At 35.8% G+C, this 20,443-nt stretch overlaps 2 protein-coding genes across 2 annotated transcripts; one reads left to right on the top strand and one right to left on the bottom strand.

Moving 5' to 3' along the window:
* The first annotated feature begins 650 nt into the window (after positions 1-650).
* On the top strand, positions 651-1,964 carry LOC121380692 (ankyrin repeat and SOCS box protein 7-like). The gene has a single exon (XM_041509643.1). The coding sequence runs from the start codon at positions 1,071-1,073 to the stop codon at positions 1,869-1,871; it is 801 nt and encodes a 266-aa protein (XP_041365577.1). The 5' UTR covers positions 651-1,070; the 3' UTR covers positions 1,872-1,964.
* Positions 1,965-2,050: 86 nt separating this feature from the next.
* LOC121380691 (peroxisomal membrane protein PEX16-like) lies at positions 2,051-20,308 on the bottom strand. Its single transcript, XM_041509642.1, has 10 exons — positions 20,154-20,308; positions 16,236-16,348; positions 14,845-14,978; positions 14,270-14,399; positions 9,905-10,007; positions 6,633-6,776; positions 6,217-6,289; positions 5,573-5,692; positions 4,577-4,641; positions 2,051-2,901 (listed from the first exon to the last, which is right to left on the bottom strand). The coding sequence occupies exons 1-10, from the start codon at positions 20,266-20,268 to the stop codon at positions 2,840-2,842; spliced, it is 1,059 nt and encodes a 352-aa protein (XP_041365576.1). The 5' UTR covers positions 20,269-20,308; the 3' UTR covers positions 2,051-2,839.
* Between the last annotated feature and the right edge of the window lie 135 nt (positions 20,309-20,443).

The raw sequence follows: 20,443 nt of genomic DNA, 5'->3' as shown, positions 1-20,443 counted from the left end.
TTACCTCAAACGAATCCGAGAAGAATTTCATAAAAACAAACATTTAACTGACAAATCAGAAATTCAGAGATGTATTGAGGTAACTTTTCTTAAAAGGATTTTTTGATTACTAGTATCTCTTTAATAAAACTAAGCTTTCATTCTTTTAGACTGGATGTGATGCTCATTTAAACAAAGGTAAAGTTTTAAAAAGCTGAAAGCTCTGTACCCTAGTTAAATGTAGGCAGTTTTTCTCAAATTCATGTGCAGTTTAATTTGTTAATATTATTTTTTGTTGAAAAATCCCATTCATTGTTAGGCTGTCAAGCTTTTAAGATACCGTACTATACTATGTGGGAAAAACCCATTATTTTGAAGTAATTGAATCTTCTGCTACATTTTCATGTAAATGACAAAATTAACACCAGTATACCTACTTATCTTATAGTCTAAAGTAGGCCTACTGTATTTGAGAAAACCTTTGTTGTCACATACGCCACCAGTACTTATTCTATTAGCAGTAAGGATTTTCTAAATACACACACAGAGAAACAGTATCAAAATATCACCATTTGTATTTATTCAGATTTTGTGAAATGTAGCAATAATTCCATTGATTTTGTTTTCCAGAAGGGACAAGCCTTTTTGCAAAGAGGTGCTCTGAAATAACTGGCAATTATATACACTTGCAGAAACTGAAAGTGAGATACAGTCCCGATTGTGAAGACAGTCGTGCAAATATAGGCCAGAGAGAAGCAAAGATCGTCTTCTATTTAAACAAAATGGCCAGATCTTAATCAATCAAAACAGGAGAAAATAGATTTGTACATTTTTCTTACCCAATATTCAGTTTTTACCAATACCAGGTTCACAGGAAAAGAGAACAAACTTGTATATCACTGTTGACTAATATTCCTTTTATGCCATCTGATACATTTTTCAATACATCACTTTTTAAAATATTTATCATAAAATCTGACATGTTATGTGATATAAATGTGTTAAATACATCACTGTATCACTGTATGTATATTTATCAACAAAGCTATCATGCAAATTTTAAGCTGATTATGAAATAGTTGATAATTATAATGCAGGATCTAATTTCGTTGTTGGATGCTGTTAAATCTGGCAGTGTTGAGGAAGTTTTCGAGTGTCTCAAAAATCCATTTCAGCAAAATGAGCTGAATGCAGCATTGTGCTGGGCTGCACGTTTAGGACATGTTCGTATCTTGTCTCTCCTCCTGGAGCATGGAGCAGACGTTCGATACGATTCATGGGGAGGAATCAGCCCACTCTTGTGGGCAGCAATATTTTCACCCGATGTCGGTGCGGTGAGCTTGTTGATTCAGTACGGGAGTGACGTAAACCACAAATCCTCGAAACGTCGACAGACCGCGCTCCACGCTGCAGCCATCAGAGGTCGACATGACATGGTTTCTGTGTTGTTGGAGGTGGGGGCTAACCCAGACATGGTAGATCACCTTCACAAAACCCCACTCCTGTATGCGGTCCAGCGATGTCACGTGGCCTGCATCAAAATCCTCCTACAGCACAACTGTGACGTTGATATCAGTGGGCTAGTCAATGGACAACTCACAACTCCTCTCATTTTCGCACTAGTCCAGAATGATCTCGAGATGACCAAAATGCTCATCTTTGCTGGGGCCAGGTTTGAAAATCTGTGCACGTATCAGATGTACAATATTTCCCAGTATTACCAGACGGTGGAGAGAAACCTTAACATCGATGTGAGACCAGTACACCTGCAGCAGCAGTGTCGTGTTTGTCTCAGACACATTCTCAAACCTCACTTTGTGGAAAAGTTAAAAATGCTGCCTTTACCGAAACCACTGAAGGATTATATTGCTTTATCGGAACTTAGTTTATAACAATTGCCAGAACTTCTTATAATTTAACCCATTGATGGATCATATTGCCTTGCTTTTAATAATCAAATATTAATTAAATTTTTATTAATGTGACTTGTATTGCTTAAAGTTATATATATATATTCTTAAGCATCAGTATTGCCTAAATTGTAACATTAAAGAAATAACAACAAATTGAGTGGTTAGTAATAGTATATATCTTTATTATCATATGCAGCCAGTTGTGAAAAAAACAAACAATATTCACAATGACAATTCTTAACTAAATTACACATGTATAATGTTTATGATTTTTGTAATATTTAAATTTTATAACTTTTTTGACAGTAATGTCCATCTATTGGTCTCACTTGCAAACTCTATAACCGTAGTGTCCATCTCTCTGTCTCAGTTACTCACACACACGCACTCTCTCCCTCCCCCTCACACACACCAGATCTCACTGTTAAAGGGGAACAATCACTCAGGCTCCCTATTACTCCCCTGGTATTAGCTCAACGAGAGCAATTTTTAGCATCTCTTAGCATGTAAATTGAAAAAAAAAAAAGTACCTCAAAAGAATTAAAATATCAATGCTCAATATGTTGATATCTTTAATGGCTCCCTATAATCTAAGTCGGGGGAGCAGTTGATCACTCCCCTCAATTTTTTTTTTAATGGGGAGATCTGGTGTCACACATTGTTTTAGATGTCTCAAAATTAAAAACATAAAAGAAAATACAAATTTAAAGCAAATGGCAAACAATTATTTCTGAATACATTAAGTACAGGCCAATGTTAAAAACACTGGACTAATCAATAATTAATACATGATTCGATTAGTGTGCAATTTCCATAGGAAAACATAATTTTGTTCCCTCATGCAATATGATTGGTTGGTGTAAATGTAAATGATAAACAAAAGCACACTGGAGTGTCCGTTAGAGTGTCCGATAGGGATATGAAGGTGAATCACAACCAGCAGCAAGCTACGTTGACCAAATGTAGAAATACACCTTCTGCCATGCTGGAAGATACTCCATGAATGGTTCTGCAAGAAATGTAATATGTGCGTTATTAAATATTTAATTATGACTAGGTGCAAATGACTGTTGAATTTGCAATCTGTAGCCATTCAATGAGTTAACATTAGTTACACATAAACAAAAGTTATGAAACAGGAAATACACAGGTAATAATGTTTATAATATACAGTCAAACTTCGATATCTCGATCTGAAGCGACGGTCCCGGCCGAGTTGCTATACAAACTAGTAATAACGACCTTCGAAAACTCGAAAACCTCGATCTCTCGACCTAATTCTTTGTTCCCGCCATAAAGATTTAATGGAGTATCCCCCTCTAAAACTCGACGCGTGTGGATTGATCAAACTGCCGTTGCCGATAGTATTTGAATATGTATTGTCAATCATGTCAAACAAGTGAAGAGCGCCTGACTCGGGTGGTCTTGGCTGTCGAGGATTAGGGTGATAATTACAGAATAATAGATCGCCGACTAAGCGGAATGAAATGATCCTATGTTTGGTTGTCGGTGTTCGTACGTGGTGGAGAGCCTCACTACGTAATACTTAATTACGGACACAGTCTAGTTAACTTCAAAGAGCATTTGTAATAATTGTTAGCGGTTTGTTTTTGCTCTCAAAGGCGTGAATCGTGTCAAACTTTAGCTTTTCTATTTCTGTATCAGTTAATGTTTATCAATTACCAGTCATTTAGTGATGTTAAAAATTGATACATCACAGATTGAGAAATCTGGGGAAGGACCCGGTAATATGGGGTTTGCCAGATCGGTTTTTAAAAAGTTCTGCTTTCTTGTCATCTTGCGTAGAGCCCAGAAATGGATGGTGGGTGGCCACATTGGAAAGAAAGTAGAGGTGCCGTCTTTTTTTTTTTCTGTTTTTTTTTTTAAGTCAATAAATACATGTAGCCTATATGCCCAAGCATATATTTCAAATTCATCTGGGTGAGCCTTTTTATTTTATTTACTTACTTTTACAATATACGCAAAATGAATGTACGACAGGCTTCGAAGATGCCAACAGCTGGAGTGGGGTGGGATGAGACGGGGTGAGGTGACTGATATATTAATTCGCATTTCAACTGGGGATGCATAGTTTTAAAGTTCAGATGTAGGCAGCGAAGCGCACGCTTCTTACAATATTAAGCTAAATAAACCAGCTGCAATGCAGTTTCAAATTTGAACTCTTATATATTAATTTCGAAAACTCGCACTCCCTAAACTCAAACTATTTCCTTGTTCCCTTCAAGATCAAGTTATTGAAGTTTGACTGTATTTGGAAAATGATCAGCAACCTATTGGCAATACTGTTTATCTTGCATGCACGTGAACTGATATTATCCTTCAAAAGTGTTTTGGCTAGTGGACAAACATCAGGTCACAAGTTCAAAATAATCAGCTTTGCCGAGTTATGTATTCTGTACTGAACAACAAAAGAAATGCAGATATTTAAGTGGGTTTTTTTTCAAACTTAATTAAAATTAATTCTATTAGTTTTTGTGTCTATTAAAATGATTAATGTCTTGTGAACCATTTTACATCCATTTAGCAGTCTATTTACAGAATTAATTATATCATAAAAATATGTAGGCCTAATTATAATATTTGTGGGTTTTTTTTGTTACATATATTACACTCAATGCCATTGTAATATACATTAATTTAATCATTATTACTTATTTACTTACTGATGAAAAGAGACATGCCAGGAATATTGTCTGCAAAGATTTTTAGAAGAAAAATAATCTTGGCTCTGAAAAATAGAAACATATATTGATTACATAAACAATTTATTCTTTCCATTACAACTCTCTCTCTCTCTCTCTCTCTCTCTCTCTCTCTCTCTCTCTCTCTCTCTCTCTCTCTCTCTCTCTCTCTCTCTCTCTCTCTCTCTCTCTCTCTCTCTCTCTCTCTCTCTCTCTCTCTCTCTCTCTCTCTCTCTCTCTCTCTCTGTGTGTGTTGATAATTTAATTTTGCACACTTTATCTGATAACACCATTCTTAACAAAATATTAACACCAATTACAATTTTAAAAAACCTCACGTTTTATTCTAAACATTGCAAACTACGGTACCTTTCATTCCATGCAACATACACATCTTTGCCAGTTTTAGTACAAAAATAAAAAACAGTCACAGATTTCTGAAGATGGAAATGGCAAATGATACATTTCTATTTGACCCATATTAACAACTACTGTTAAAACTAAAAGAATGTAAAAGAATGGTATGTCCCAGAAAGAAAATTATTGTCCCTGATCAACTGAGAACAGTTGACCAGTAATAAAAATGTCCATAAAATTGCATCCTTAAATCAGAACAAACAAATTTAAAATGAACACAATAAGATTACTTCTTTTTTTTAAATTTATATTTTATTCACGATTTTCAATATGAATGCCTGCCAGCTCACACAATCACAGAAAAGTTAACACATCTTACGCAATCATACACCACAACAAACTAGAGATTAATTTACATTTTGATCAGTCAGGATTGGTTCTGATCGCAAGAATATATTTAGCCACACATTCCATCTGTCAATAAACTTTTCATATTTATTATTATTTATGTATGGTTAGTTTTTAAAAGAATATAGTATGTGTGGATATATTTTTTTAGGTATTTAAAATACAATTATTATTTTTTTAATTTCAAGAAAATGACTGTTAAATGTTTCTTACTGTGAGTATCTGTCATAGAATGGCGACCGCAACAGGTAGAAGAGAAGCATAAATGTCCGACGTCTCAACTCGGCTTTCTCATTGACATTCAGGTCGTCAGGTTCTCCCATCATACACAGACTGAAAACAAAAAACATAAATAACTGTATACATGCCACTTATGTCTTTACAAGTCACTTACTTCAATACAAAATTATCTATCATCAGAGTCTATAGAACAAAAAGTGTTGCACCATAATTTACCAAGGGATTTATCCAGATGGTCCACGGTCTCCAAAAAAGCAAGCGGCACTAGGAAAATGCCAATTTTGCTACTAAAGTATTTTTGTAACCAAAATTGAGTTTACTAATTACTTTTCCTGGTAAAGAGTGATCAAAGTTGAAAACCGAAAACATTCAACAAATCCAATTTTGGAATATATATATATATATATATATACTGTTATCTAGCCATATATTTTCCATAAATGGACAATAATGCTGTCACCACTAAGCCTGGATCTAAAGAGTAGATATCACACCCCACAACCCCTCCCCATAGTCTTAAATACCCCTAAAGTCTGTTAACCTAATATATAAATATATATATACTGAAAATCTTCGTGAGGTCATGCTATTGTCATATACTATTAACAGCGCGTTACCTCGTCACATCCAAGCCGCAGGATAAAAGCCAAGGTTTCCATGATGAGAAGCCACAAGCATACAAGCTAGCCACTTTAACAAAGTTAAGAAGTAACCACCTTTTTCTCTCAATTGCACACCAGCATAATCACATCAGGTACCAAACTTATGGTAATGGGAGAACAAACATAGTTATCACACTTGAATGAATAAAAAAAATATTTTTAATATGCATAATTCCAAAGACATTTTGTTATGAATTTATCAATTCATATATAACAGTCGCACATTGAATAAAATTATGTAGACTAATGAAGTGATTTTAAACTAAATTTATACAAAAACAACATTCTTATGATTACAAGATACACTACAAATAATTTTTAACATCTTTTTCATGGCCCATTTTACATATAAAAAAAAAATCGAAGGATACAGTGAATGAGAGGCTTTGCGATGTGGATGCTCTCGGCCCACACTCTCTGTCTGTTAAGTACAGTGGGAGTCAGCTGTTGTCTTTGGTTCTTCACACCTGTCTGCAGGTTTGACAGGGACCACGTCCTCATGTTCATAGCAGGAGCTTCAAAACAAGACAATTACACTTCCAGTATTCTGTATATGAACCCGAATGCAATATACAATGTTGAATTGACTTTACAATTAAAGAGACATTATTGAGTTTGTTGCATTGTAAGATGTTTCTGACTAATAAAATATTTCTACGATTAAACTTGCATATTAAATAAATTTTCTTGTTTAGAATATCAGTGCCTGACACTGCTTGTATATTCAAGGTGTTTCTGGTTTTCTTACTATTTGTAAGAAGCCCAAACTGGATTTTGTTTTCAAATAATTTCGTATGTACGAAAAATTAAAAAAAGAAAGAAATCTAATGAAATTAAACCTAGTACAAATATTAAAATGATCCGAAACACGTTCAATATACATCCATTAATTTATGCAAAACTATGTATTTGATATCGACAACATCTTAAAAATTGCAGCAAACTCAGAAATGTCCCTTTAATGTACTATAAATTGCTGGGCGAGGCCTCAATACATTTCAACCTGTTGGTAATTTCAAAACTGCATGGGCAGTAATGAATATGTTTAAAGTAAATATCTAAAATAAAACTATGAAATAAACAAAAGAAGAAACCAGCAAGTGGAGCGATAAAAAAAGAAAGAAATTGCTGTGGGTGCTGCCATTAAGTTCGAACCGTGATAACAGAATTGAAATAGCTGAATTTAATGTATAAAACTAATGAATCTAGTAATATATATATATATATATATATATATATATATATTTTTTTTTTTAAACTTTATTACCCCAGATCACTGGCAATGTCAAGGTTGGGGTGCCTTGAGTCGTCATCTTACAAATGTACAATAATAATAAAATTATAACTTATTTCCTATATACATATATGCATACACACACACACACACACACACACACACACACATACATATACGTGTACACATATACATACATATACAGGCATATACACACATACATACATACACACATACATACATATGAGATACATATGGTAGTTACATTCATTTCATTTGTCGTCTATATTGCACAAGCATATCCATATTTGGTGGGGTTTTTAATGATCTGAGGGTCAAAATGGATAGATAAAACGAGCATAGAGGGGAGAAAAGAAAGGGAAAAGGGAAAGAAAGAATAGAAAGGAAAGGGTTGTCTGTCAACACTCAAATGTTTTTTTGTTTTTGTTTTAAATAACTGCTTTAAGTGGGTGTCTAATGTAGTAAGAACATCACTTGGTATCCTAGAAATATGAATGAAGTATGGTAAAAATAGGCGAGGTTCAAAAAGAAGTATGGAAAACAGTTGTTGTTTTTTTGTTTTGTTTTTTTATTTTTTTTATTTTTTTCCAAACAAGTTACAACGTTGTTGGGGTTTTTGTTTATTGTTTTTTTTCTGTTATATTTTTAAAGCAAATACTATAAAGAAAAAAAAGGTTACCAGCCTTATAAAAAGAAATATTTAGGATTTTATGTAGGCCCATCAGCACTAAAAAGGTTAAGTCACTTTCCCCAATGTTCGTCTAATTTTTGATACTCACAATTTTTAAAATAAATATATCTTTCAATTTGAAATTTGTTTTGCAATTTCTTTTTTATAACATTAAAATTAAGACTGTTGTTCAGAATTTTCATACTATAAATGTGATGTTTTATATGATTATTAGCCAGTTAATTACTTGGTTCATATCACTGTTTATCATACCAAACATAACTGTATGCTTATTCAGAGAAATTCTAACGTCCATTTTTTCAAATATCCATTCCTCCAATGCCTTCCATATATATTTTATTTCATCACAATCATAAAACAAGTGTTGTAAGGTTTCAGGGACATTTTTACAAAAACTACACTTATTTGAATCTACATAGTGTATGATCTGTAAGAAACAATTTGTAGCTAAAATCCGATGGGAGCAATCGATACTGAAACCATAACAGGGTTGTATCTTTTACACATTTGAAGGGTAGAGCATAAAACTTTTCCCACATACAACAATCATATGTTAAACCCTTAGATGCATATTTTGTTTGTGACTTTGGTATTACATATTTATTATTTAAAATATTGTACAAATCTTTACTTCTCGTATTTTCATTTAGCATAATTTTCATTTTAAAAGGTAATATAGGTCTTTTTGTAGGGGTGAATGTTGTATTGCTAATGTTTTGTAATGAGTGTAAGAAAGATTTTACAGCATTCACTAGCGATGCGTAATTTCAAAAGTTTGTCTTTAGGTTATATCTTCCTTTAAAAGTAATATAATCAAAAATGTTTCCTTCATCATCAAGTAAGTCATTTATGAACAAAATCCCTTTGTTTATATAATTAATATACACAAATGGTTTATTGTCTTTTAGTATTTTTGTATTGTACCAAATATTCAGTCCTTGTATATCTTCTGTATTTTTAAGATTTTGGTTTTTCTGTATTAACAGCCAGCTGATAAGTACATCTTTCCAAAACCTATTTTGGATATTTTTCTGCTTTAATGTAATGAAATAATCTTCATGAATAATAAGATCTTTTGTAGTCAGACCGGTGGTTGACTTAAATAAATTTACCCATTTTGTGTTGTTTAGAAAAAGTCTTCTCATCCAAGACGATTTTAAAGAGGTCATAATATGATGTATATTTGGCATTTTTAAACCACCATATTTGTAATCTTGTGTTAATATATCTCGCTTAATTTTTTCGGGTTTATTTAGCCAAATAAATTTGAAAAACATTTTATTTAAATCTTCTATAATGTATTTTGGTGGATTTGGTAATGATATTAATAAGTATGTGATTTAAGTTTTGAGAATTGTAATTCTTCCCAATGCTGTAAGCTTTCTAAATGACCAAATGTTTATCAGGTTCTCAAAATTAGATATTATGATTTCATTTATATTTAATGTAAAGTTTATGCCAAGCAGAATAAATTTAATTAACTTTTATATAACTCCTTACAACATGCAATTTAATTTTTTTTAAACTGTTTAAGATTAATATCACATTAATTATTAAATATGCACATTCAGTATTATTAATCGGATAAAGCAAATTTTCATTAATGATAACCACAATATTGCATCTAACTCGTTGAGTATATCACTACTGGTCTTATCACACAAACAAGGCTATATGGAGAGGAAAGCATAACTGACCTGCGGATATAGTCCTCACAGTTTTTCCTGATCTTTTTAGCGTAAACGTCACTGGACTTTTCGTTTCAGTGTGTTGTTCAATGCCAGCAATAATTTCTTCAGCCTGCGGGATAATATACAGAACTGTGTCATCAGAGAGTTTAAGATTTTACTATGTGAGCTCCTGCATAACACGCCTCATACGTCTGACATGTATTTAGGTCAGGGAAATCCCTCTGAACATGCGTGTGGTTTGCATTTTATGCGTACAAGATGATCCTCACTTAAGCTGATACATTTATATGAAATCATTAATTCAAAGCAGGCTTGTTTTAAACCAATGTAAAGTCCTATATTTACCCCCGAATTCATACAACACATATACATTTCATTTCAACTTATTTTCGTGCTTATATCCAATTAAGGTTCAAGCACACTGTCCTGGTCACACACCTCAGCTATTTGGACTGTCTGTCCAGGACAATGGGTTAGTTGTTAGTTGGTTAGTGAGAGAAAGAGGGTATAGTGGTCTTACACCTACCCATTGAGTTGTTAAAACTCGCTCTGGGTGGGAAACTACTGGGCTGCGAACTCTGTACCTACCAGCCTTATGTCCGATGGCTCAACCACAACACCTCTGAGGTCAAAAACACATAATTATACAATTTTTCTTGAATTAAATAGTACAATATTTTCCTGTTAACACAAATAAATTAAAAGAAATGAAAAATGTAGCGGGTTTCCTCTGATGACTACGAGTCAGAATTACCAAATGTTTGACATCCAACAGCCAATGATTAATTAACCAATGTAACACAAAACAAATTTCAACTATTAACAGAGAGGAAAGAAAGAAAGAAATGTTTTATTTAACGACGCTCTCAACACATTTTATTTATGGTTATATGGTGTCGGACATATGGTTAAGGACCACACAGATATGGAGAGAGGAAACCCGCTGTTGCCACTTCATGGGCTACTCTTTTCGATTAGCAGCAAGGGTTCTTTTATATGCACCATCCCAGACAGGGTAGTACATACCACAGCCTTTGATATACCAGTCGTGGTGCACTGGCTGGAATAAGAAATAGCCCAATGGGCCCACCAGCGGGGATTGATCCCAGACAGACCGTGCATTAACAGAGAGGTGTCGGTCCACCAAACTGACTTCTCCTTCACTAACCATTAAACAGTGTTATTGACAGATGTGTTAGTCCACCACACCAACTTCTCTCTCACTAACCATTAACAATAACAGTGAGATGTTAGTCCACCACACTGACTTCTCTCTTACTAACCATAAACCAGTTTTATTAACAAAGGTGTTAGTCCATCACACCAACTTTTCTCACTAACTATTAACAGGTCTTAGTCCACCACACCAACTTCTCTCTCACTAACCATTAACCAGTGGTATCAACAGAGACGTTACTCCACCACACCGACTTATCTCTCACTAACCATTAACCAATTTTATTAACAAAGGTGTTAGTCCACCACACCAACTTCTCTCACTAACCATTAACAGAGGTGTCAGTCCACCACACCAACTTCTCTCTACTAACCATTAACAGAGAGATGGCAGTCCACCACATTGACTTCTCTCTCACTAACCATTAACAGATAAGTGTTAGTCCACCATACCAACTTCTCTCACTAACCATTGAAAGAAGGGTGTTAGTTCATCACACCAACTTCTCTCTCATTAACCATTAACAGAGAGATGGCAGTCCACCACACCAACTTCTCTCACTAACCATTAACAGAGAGATGGCAGTCCACCACACTGACGTATCTCTCACTAACCATTAACCAGTTTTATTAACAAAGGTGTTAGTTCACCACACCAACTTCTCTCACTAACCTTTAACAGAGGTGTTAGTCCACCACACTAACTTCTCTCTCACTAACCATTAACAGAGGTCTCAGTCCACCACACCAACTTCTTTCTACTAACCATTAACAGAGAGATGGCAGTCCACCACACTGATGTCTCTCTCACTAACCATTAACTGATAGGTGTTAGTCCACCACACCAACTTCTCTCACTAACCATTAACCAGTGTTATTAACAGAGATGTTAGTCCACCACACCGACTTATCTCACACTAACCATTAACAGAGATGTCAGTCCACCACACCGACTTCTCTCTCACTAACCATTAACAGACAAGTGTTAGTCCACCACAACGACTTTTCTCACACTAACCATTAACAGAGAGATGTCAGTCTACCACATCGACTTCTCTCTCACTAACCATTAACAGACAGGTGTTAGTCCACCACACCGACTTATCTCACACTAACCATTAACAGAGAGATGTCAGTCCACCACATCGACTTCTCTCTCACTAACCATAAACCAGAGTTAACAGAGAGGTGTTAGTCCACCACAGACTTTTCTCTCACTAACCATTAACAGAGAGATGTCAATCCACCACATTGACTTCTCTCTCACTAACCATTAACAGACAGGTGTAAGTCCACCACACCGTCTTATCTCACACTAACCATTAACAGAGAGATGTCAGTCCACCACACCGACTTCTCTCTCACTAACCATTAACCAGTGTTAACAGAGGTGTTAGTCCACCACACCGATTTCTCTCTCACTAACCATTAACCAGTGTTATTAACTGAGAGGTGTTAGTTCACCACACAGACTTCTCTCTCATTAACCATTAACCTGTGTCAATAACAGAGGTGTTAGTTCACTATACAGACTTCTCTCTCACTAACCATTAACCAGCGTTATTAACAGAGAACACTCTGCTGAGAAAAGTGCTACCGTATATCACTGTGTATTACCCGACTTTTCAAGTCTGTAAATACTATCATGAGAAGAGGGGTTGGCCAATACATGGAGTGAACAAAAAATGTCCAAGAAAATACAATAAAATATTAGCATGTACAGAAATATAATACTAATGAAAACTTGTCAGTCAGTCTAGGCTTCAAAACCTTTTGCGTTATTTAACCAGTATTTTTTAACAGCTTCTATTAAGTCCCATACCAATAAAAGTTATATTTTACTTAAGAAGTGAAGTGAAGTGAAATGAAATGAAATTTATTTTATTTTTATTGTGTCCACAATTTCCGGCAAAAGTCACTGGCAAGTAGTATAAGTATTTGGCACCAAATGTGTCACATGATCGGAATGGTCATTAAATCTTTTTATGATCACTGATATCTTGTCCTTAACTGCAGATTTAATTGGACAGAACTTATAATTTTTACTGACCGTGAAAGAGGTAGTGTTCATCATTGCAATTATCCATCATGGGTGTTTAATAATAGTTACACTGCCGTATAAAAGTGAAACTACATTTATCAGCCAGCGATGTCCATGTGATTGATTCAATCGAGAAATAATAGAATAGAACAATGTTATCCCATATTAAGGGAGTTTTTAAAAATAAACCTTTACTTTTTTTTAGCCATCTTGAAATTTTTATTTAAATAGTTTTTGTACATTGTACTTTATTCGGTTCACCACAACTAGTTCTTGCAATTGACCGGCCTCGGTGGCGTCGTGGCAGGACATCGGTCTACAGGCTGGTAGGTACTGGGTTCGGATCCCAGTCGAGGCATGGGATTTTTAATCCAGATACCGACTCCAAACCCTGGGTGAGTGCTCCGCAAGGCTCAATGGGTAGGTGTAAACCACTTGCACCGACCAGTGATCCATAACTGGTTCAACAAAGGCCATGGTTTGTGCTATCCTGCCTGTGGGAAGCGCAAATAAAAGATCCCTTGCTGCCTGTCGTAAAAGAGTAGCCTATGTGGCGACAGCGGGTTTCCTCTAAAAAAATAAAATAGGTGTGGTCCTTAACCATATGTCTGACGCCATATAACCGTAAATAAAATGTGTTGAGTGCGTCGTTAAATAAAACACTTCTTTCTTTTCCTGCAATTGACTGTTGCGCGAGACCGACATTATCTCGATCGGATATATCTATATTTTTGCCTATTTCAACTACATAAAAGTTTTGTCGGCTTATACATCATATCAACCATTTTGTACCAGGTATTGAGGAGCAAACTAAATAAGGGGTCAGCTTATCCACAGTCAGCTACTACACCAGCAATATACGGTATGACAAGTGTGTTTACATCTCCAACCTCAAGCACAAGAATAATAAAATGCATAAACTTAGCTTGACTGTTTAAATAAAATACAAGACTAGCTCTGCCACTTGCCAAAGTCGCCAATTGCGAATTTTCAGAACAACTGGCGAATTTTATTTTAATTTGGCGAAAACAAATTGTGTAATAATATATATTTTGTTGGAAAATAACTATAGTTTTGCTTTTTTTGTGGATAATTTGGCGAAATTTTCTGATCACCCAGAGCTAGCCCTGAAATAGATACAGAATCTCCATCACCTGTGAAATTTCTTTATCTTCCTCCTCTGCACCTGACATGCTAAGACTTCCTCTGTCAATAGGAGCAATAGGTGGAGTTGGCTGAATACCAGACTTGTATTTCACCAGGAGGAAGAATCGAAGAGCTGCCCTGAGAAAAACATTGAAGTAGTCTGTAAAACATGCATTGATTTTCAAACATATTGCATAATAAATATCACTGAAGGGACAGGATTGAAGAGCAGCTCTAAGATAAGTTAAATAACATTTCCAAATAAAATTTATTTAGACATTGCGCTTGCAGAAACTTATAATTTTGATGATGCTTTCTTTTACTGGATGCTATGACTGACGACTCAGTCATCACCTCGGAGCAGCCAGTTGTGTGTATTTAATTGATAACAATGTGTTATTGGTGTGTGTTATCATAAATAATGTTGGTGTTTTCACCAGTGGGTGTTTAATAAATTATGTTGTATCGAGTGACATAAGCATCAGATAACAATGGCCAATTAACCAATGAAGAGAACGCTTTACCATCCATGTTCAATGTGCCTAGACTTTTTTTTTTATCAGTAGAATAACACTAGTCATACTTTGCTATCTGGATGGCTGCGATTACAAGCCATCTTCCCAGGGGCGTCCACAGTCGCATTGCAGTGATCTCGACAAACACTTCCACATACTCCAGTACAGTCAGCAGCTGACACAAGCGTTCCTGAGACACAGGCTGAAAGATTTAAAATAATAATAATAATTAGAAATAAACTAACAAAAAAACCCAACTGATTTTGGGGCTGGGTTGGGTTTTTTGCGGGAGTTTTGTTGTTTTTGTTTTTTTTTGGCAGGGGGGTGTAAAAAAACACCCACCAAAAAACACCACCATCACAAACATTTAACTCAAAGACAAACACAGAGTTTTTTGAGGATATCACAAATATATATACATTCCATGCATTCGGCCACATTCAGGAGTGTTCGTGACCCGTTATAATTTAAACGGCAGGACGTAGCCCAGTGGTAAAGTGCTCGCTTAATCACAGATGCATGGTCAGTTTGGAATAGATCCCCGTTGGTGGCCCATTGGGCTATTTTTTTTTCCAGTCAGTGCACCATGACTGGTATATCAAAGGCTGTTGTATGTGCTATCCTGTCTGTGGGATCCTGCATATAAAAGATCCCCTGCTGTTAACTGAAAAATGTAGCGGGTTTTTGACTATATGTCAAAATTACCTATTGCTAGACATCCAATAGCCGATGATTAATAAATCAATGTACTCTAGTGGCATTGTTAAACAAAACAAACTTTACATTTGGCTATAATTTTGCATGAAACAAAATATAACAAACAGTTATCCATGTTAGACACTGCAAAATTAATTTATTACTTTGTGTTAGTATAACCAAGCAAAACGACAGTTAGAACTTGCTTTGATTTTATGGAATTAACTACAATTTGCACACGCATAACAGAGTAAAGTGGATATAACTCGGTATATGTGGCCTCCCCATTGAAAATAGCAGTGCACTCACTCTGAGATGGAACCAGTACTAGAATGAAAAACTTCACCCATCACAAAATGTTACTAAATTATTAAAATTCCAGTTTGTATTTACATTTGGTTTATTAATAAATGCTAGTACTTTTATTACAACATAGAAAATCATGTTAAAGAACAAAATAGCAATCACTATGTGTACTTTATAAATAAAAATGAGAAAATTGTTTTGTAACTCTTTACAAATACCCCTTCCCTTTCCCATATTTTGTAATGCATCTGATGATATCCCTCTCCCTCCTCTCCCTATGTGCACTACGTAATTGTTAAACAGCCCCTGGTACAACATGTGACACTAATCTTATATAATGTTCGTTTCAACACCATCATTTATTTGTAACTGCCATTAACTACAATCATACCAGCAATATATGAGACGAATAACACATGCATGACTTTGAACACATCTTTACTTTAACTGAACTTACAACTTTAGGTACAATCTTGGACTTCTGTTTGAGTATAGCGTCATTGAGAAGAACTAGCAGGTTTGAAGCAGTATACATCAATTCGGATAACACTTGGGAATTTCCAAATCTTCCTGTAATAACAATACAACATTATATATTATATACAGAATTATATATATTTTTAAAAAACAATGCAGTAAAATCCATAGGAATATGAATTAATGAATGTTTAACAACACCCCAGCATGAAAATAGGTTACCAACAACTGTAGTGTCCAGTAATAAATTGATTTGGCTTTCAAATGGGGGTGGGGGGAATGCATTTAATCATAAGAGTTGCGAGGAGATTGGCTCCCTGCTTCCGACACCTATTAAATCATTATATGAACATTAAAATTTACTCACACACATTATCAGGGAACATTTTATTCAGTATCGCATTGCTATTCACTGCACAAGTTTCAGAGATCGCTACCCAATTTTAAAACATTAAACATTAGTTGCTAATCAATTTTCAATTGACTAGAAATATCACTAATCAAGATTGTGAAGAAAAAAAAGTTCCCCGATTATCTATGACAATGACTACAGGTTATGTATATCACATTTCATATTTAAAGCAAAAAAATAACCCACCCATCACATACATGTATATAATCATTTGCTAGTGAAAACTAAAAATACAAATGTGGCCGAGTGCATAAAGCACCCTCACACAAAAACTACACAAGTTTGATCTCGATTATATTCTTTAATTCATGATCGTAAGTAACATATAGACAATGTATATGAAAAGGAGAATTGGCCCCAAAACGTCTTTCTTTCTTGCCAGATATTCTCTCTCTGTCTCTCTCTCTCCGTCAACTATCTTTCAACCCAGTCACTCTGATAACATCACACACACCTGACCAATACTGGCAGACCATTACTGTCCTGGGTTCCTTAAGATAACCCCAATGACAGTGTTTACCATATATTAATGTCCCAAGTGTCTTGGAGAAATTTCCCAAGTACCTTAAGTCTAAACAAAGAGAAATAAACCTCAGACGCCTTAGTGGTGTTTATGCATGTTTAGTATAATAACACATTATGCTGGGTGCTTTAGTTGAATCCCTCACACAACGTTCTGCAGCACACTATGGTTTTGAGGCTAATTGCCGTATGGACTGCTCGCCTAGCACCATTTCAGGTGAATGGTCTTCAGCTCGCCTTGATTTCACTCATGGCGAACACAGGCTAGCCTACGGAGTAACAAAATGGACAAAGCTATAGTTATGATTTATGAGCCCTACATAATATTTAACCCATACATTGTTGAAAGGGGGTGCTGTCAGGTTTTTTCCTATAGTGTGTATATTAGTGGTTATAATATACATGTATGTGAAATATTTGTTTTTGATGAACTCGAAAATAATCAATGTAATGGTATTTAACGTCAAGTTCACAGGGTAATTGTTGAGTGGATCAATGATGTTTCGCCCCCAAGGCAGTTCGCCTCCAGTCAGTTTGCCCCCAGTTTGATCTGTTCGCCCAATGTACCAGTTCGCCCCTAACTGTTTGCCTGTTTGCCCACAACTATTTGTCAGTTTGCCCCAAACTTTTGGTCAGTGTGCCCCCAACTCCCAATTATTTGTTACTTTTAAACAATTATTGTATTGTTCCTTTAGAGGCATGTTAAAGTGTGTGTGTGTGTGTGTTTCTTTTTTTTGAGGAAAGGGATTGTTATCTTTCCACGATTTGGAGGGATCATGAGTCAGTCCAGGCACCGATGATATAATCACCAGTTTAATTAATATATAAAATTAAAAAGAGCACATTTACACATATAGAGTTGCACTAGAGGAAGCTTGGCACACACAGATGGGTCCAGACCACACATTCACATCGACACAGTGGTATCTTTATCGGCGAACTGGTACCTGTGTGGGGATGAACTGGTTATGCACGTGGGGACGAACTGACATCCTATTTGGGTGCGAACTGACTGGGGGCGAACAGACCTGGGGGAGATACGTCTGGTACAGATTTTTGCCTACCCGGTGGTAGGCACCAGTTCCATGTTTTTGCTACAGAGTTATCTCTGGCTGAGAGAGTGATCATAACCGTCCAAATGTCCGTCTAGCTCTTGAACGGCAAAGTACCAGGGAACAGGAGTAGTCTATATATATCGTCAACGTCCCCAACTGTGTTATGCTTCCAACTCCGTTCACTTTGTTTTCTTGTGCACAGTTCGCGCAATCAACATCCGATTTGTTTTCATCAGCATGTCGTTCATTTCAGAGGTTTTTCTTCACAGTTCAGGAACACTTTCATTAACAATAAAGTTCAGAAAAGTAAGTATCTAAATACAAAACTTTACAAACCCCTAACACCATTTATTTTACTAAGTCGTTTTTGTTTATTCTACCGATATCGGGTTCACATGACTCATAGAAATCGACTTAAACTGGAGACAGATGAATTAACATTCGGTGCATATCACATGATCTCACACGTGCCAGATCAACAAAAGTAAAGTTTGTTTCTTTTATTTAACGACGCCACTAGAGCACATTGATTTTTTATCTTATCATCGGCTATTGGACGTCAAACATATGGTCATTCTGACACTGTTTTTAGAGGAAACCTGCTGTCGCCACATAGGCTACTCTTTTACGACAGGCAGTAAGGGATCTTTTATTTGCGCTTCCCACAGGCAGGATAGCACAAACCATGGCCTTTGTTGAACCAGTTATGGATCACTGGTCGGTGCGAGTTGTTTACACCTACCCATTAAGCCTTGCGGAGCACTCACTCAGGGTCTGGAGTCGGTATCTGGATTAAAAATCCCATGCCTCGACTGGGATCCGAACCCAGTACCTACCAGCCTGTAGACCGATGGCCTAACCACGACGCCACTGAGGCTGGTCGCCAGACCCCTGTTAGAATTTGTTTTCAATTATTATATTCGATCTGCAAAAGGTATGCTACATTTGTGTGCCTCTGTTGTAGTAAATAGTTTTTACAATCCATTCATAACAATTGTAAATAATTTTGAGTATAAATTGTGTTAATTAAGAATCAATTCGTTAAAAAATTTATATTTTTCAACTAGTCACTGGTATTTATAAACGTAATGCCCATCAGTAATGACATCAAGTGTTAGCGATGTGTCTTGATAAAACGCGGACCGAACCACAACGCCTGACAAATTGAATTTTTCCTTTTAAAAACATATTAAACTAAGTGTTCGACAACTATGCATAGTTAAGACACATATTTTTGTTCATATAGTGGCATTAAAAATGGAAAATGACGAATTGCACATGTACGCTACGACACTTTTTGCAAATGCATGTGCCTGAACGCAGTTAGAAACGTCGCACTCTTTCCTGTTTACCGGAGGGTGTTTCACTTTTCTTTACTAGAATACATTTGCTTTACGTCCACATTGTTGATTTTTCACGTTAATTGATTGCAATCTATTTTGTTTCACATATCGTAGCTCAAAAATGTAGGATAGTATTTCCGTAAATATCTTATTCGTGTTTTTGTCATTAGATGAACGCAGTTTGGGACGTCGATGGCATGTGCCAGCAACAGCTTTTCTCTCTTTATTCTGACCATTTGTTGGAATAGCCATAAAACCGTAGTTAAAAATCTGCCGATGTGTTGTTAACAAGCATTCCCTTTCTCCACTTCTGACTCCATCTAGTGCAAAGATAGGATTTGGAATAGTTATCTTATTCAGATGTAAAACAAAAACACGTCCGTGGGTGAGGGTAAGAAGTCTTATACTACTTCTAGTGTTCACTGTAAAGATAATTACGCAATTTGTCAGATATGTGATTGGGGGGGTGGGGGGGGGTGGGGGGGTGTCATGTTAGATCGAAGTCCATCTGATCCACGTTTGACGTTACTAAATAACGGGTCGCAAATATCAACACGGAAATGTACCTGCAACAAGATATGACAACAAACGAACAGTCGTCTCCACCTGGCCTACTTTGTCAGGATGATCTCTGACAGACTGTTTGTATTTTTCATAAACATTTTTTAATGTATCAGCCATGTTGGCTTGTTATGGGGTTTTCCTCTTTGAAAATACTACGTTCAGCCAGCCGTTTTTCGCTAAACGTTTGCAAACAAAATTTTGACTGGTTCCCGGTGTGGAAATTCGGTTTAATGAATAGCGTAAAAACCAGTTTCGCAAGCGTCAGCTAGCTGAACGTACTCCAGCTTCTCGA

The sequence above is a fragment of the Gigantopelta aegis genome, chromosome 9 (genome assembly GCF_016097555.1).
Source record: "Gigantopelta aegis isolate Gae_Host chromosome 9, Gae_host_genome, whole genome shotgun sequence".
NCBI classification, from domain to species: domain Eukaryota; kingdom Metazoa; phylum Mollusca; class Gastropoda; order Neomphalida; family Peltospiridae; genus Gigantopelta; species Gigantopelta aegis.
Note: the sequence above shows the minus strand (reverse complement) of the source record. Positions and strands in the feature narration are given on the sequence as shown.

Excerpts from the sequence above, each read along its gene's own strand:
- LOC121380692 (XM_041509643.1), top strand. The coding sequence starts at position 1,071 with ATGCAGGATCTAATTTCGTTGTTGGATGCTGTTAAATCTGGCAGTGTT.
- LOC121380691 (XM_041509642.1), bottom strand. The coding sequence starts at position 20,268 with ATGGCTGATACATTAAAAAATGTTTATGAAAAATACAAACAGTCTGTC. Across the intron at positions 4,642-5,572 it reads TTCTATGACAGATACTCACA|AGCCAAGATTATTTTTCTTC; the intron begins GTAAGAAACATT and ends TCTATTTTTCAG. Across the intron at positions 2,902-4,576 it reads TGGCATGTCTCTTTTCATCA|AACCATTCATGGAGTATCTT; the intron begins GTAAGTAAATAA and ends CATTTCTTGCAG.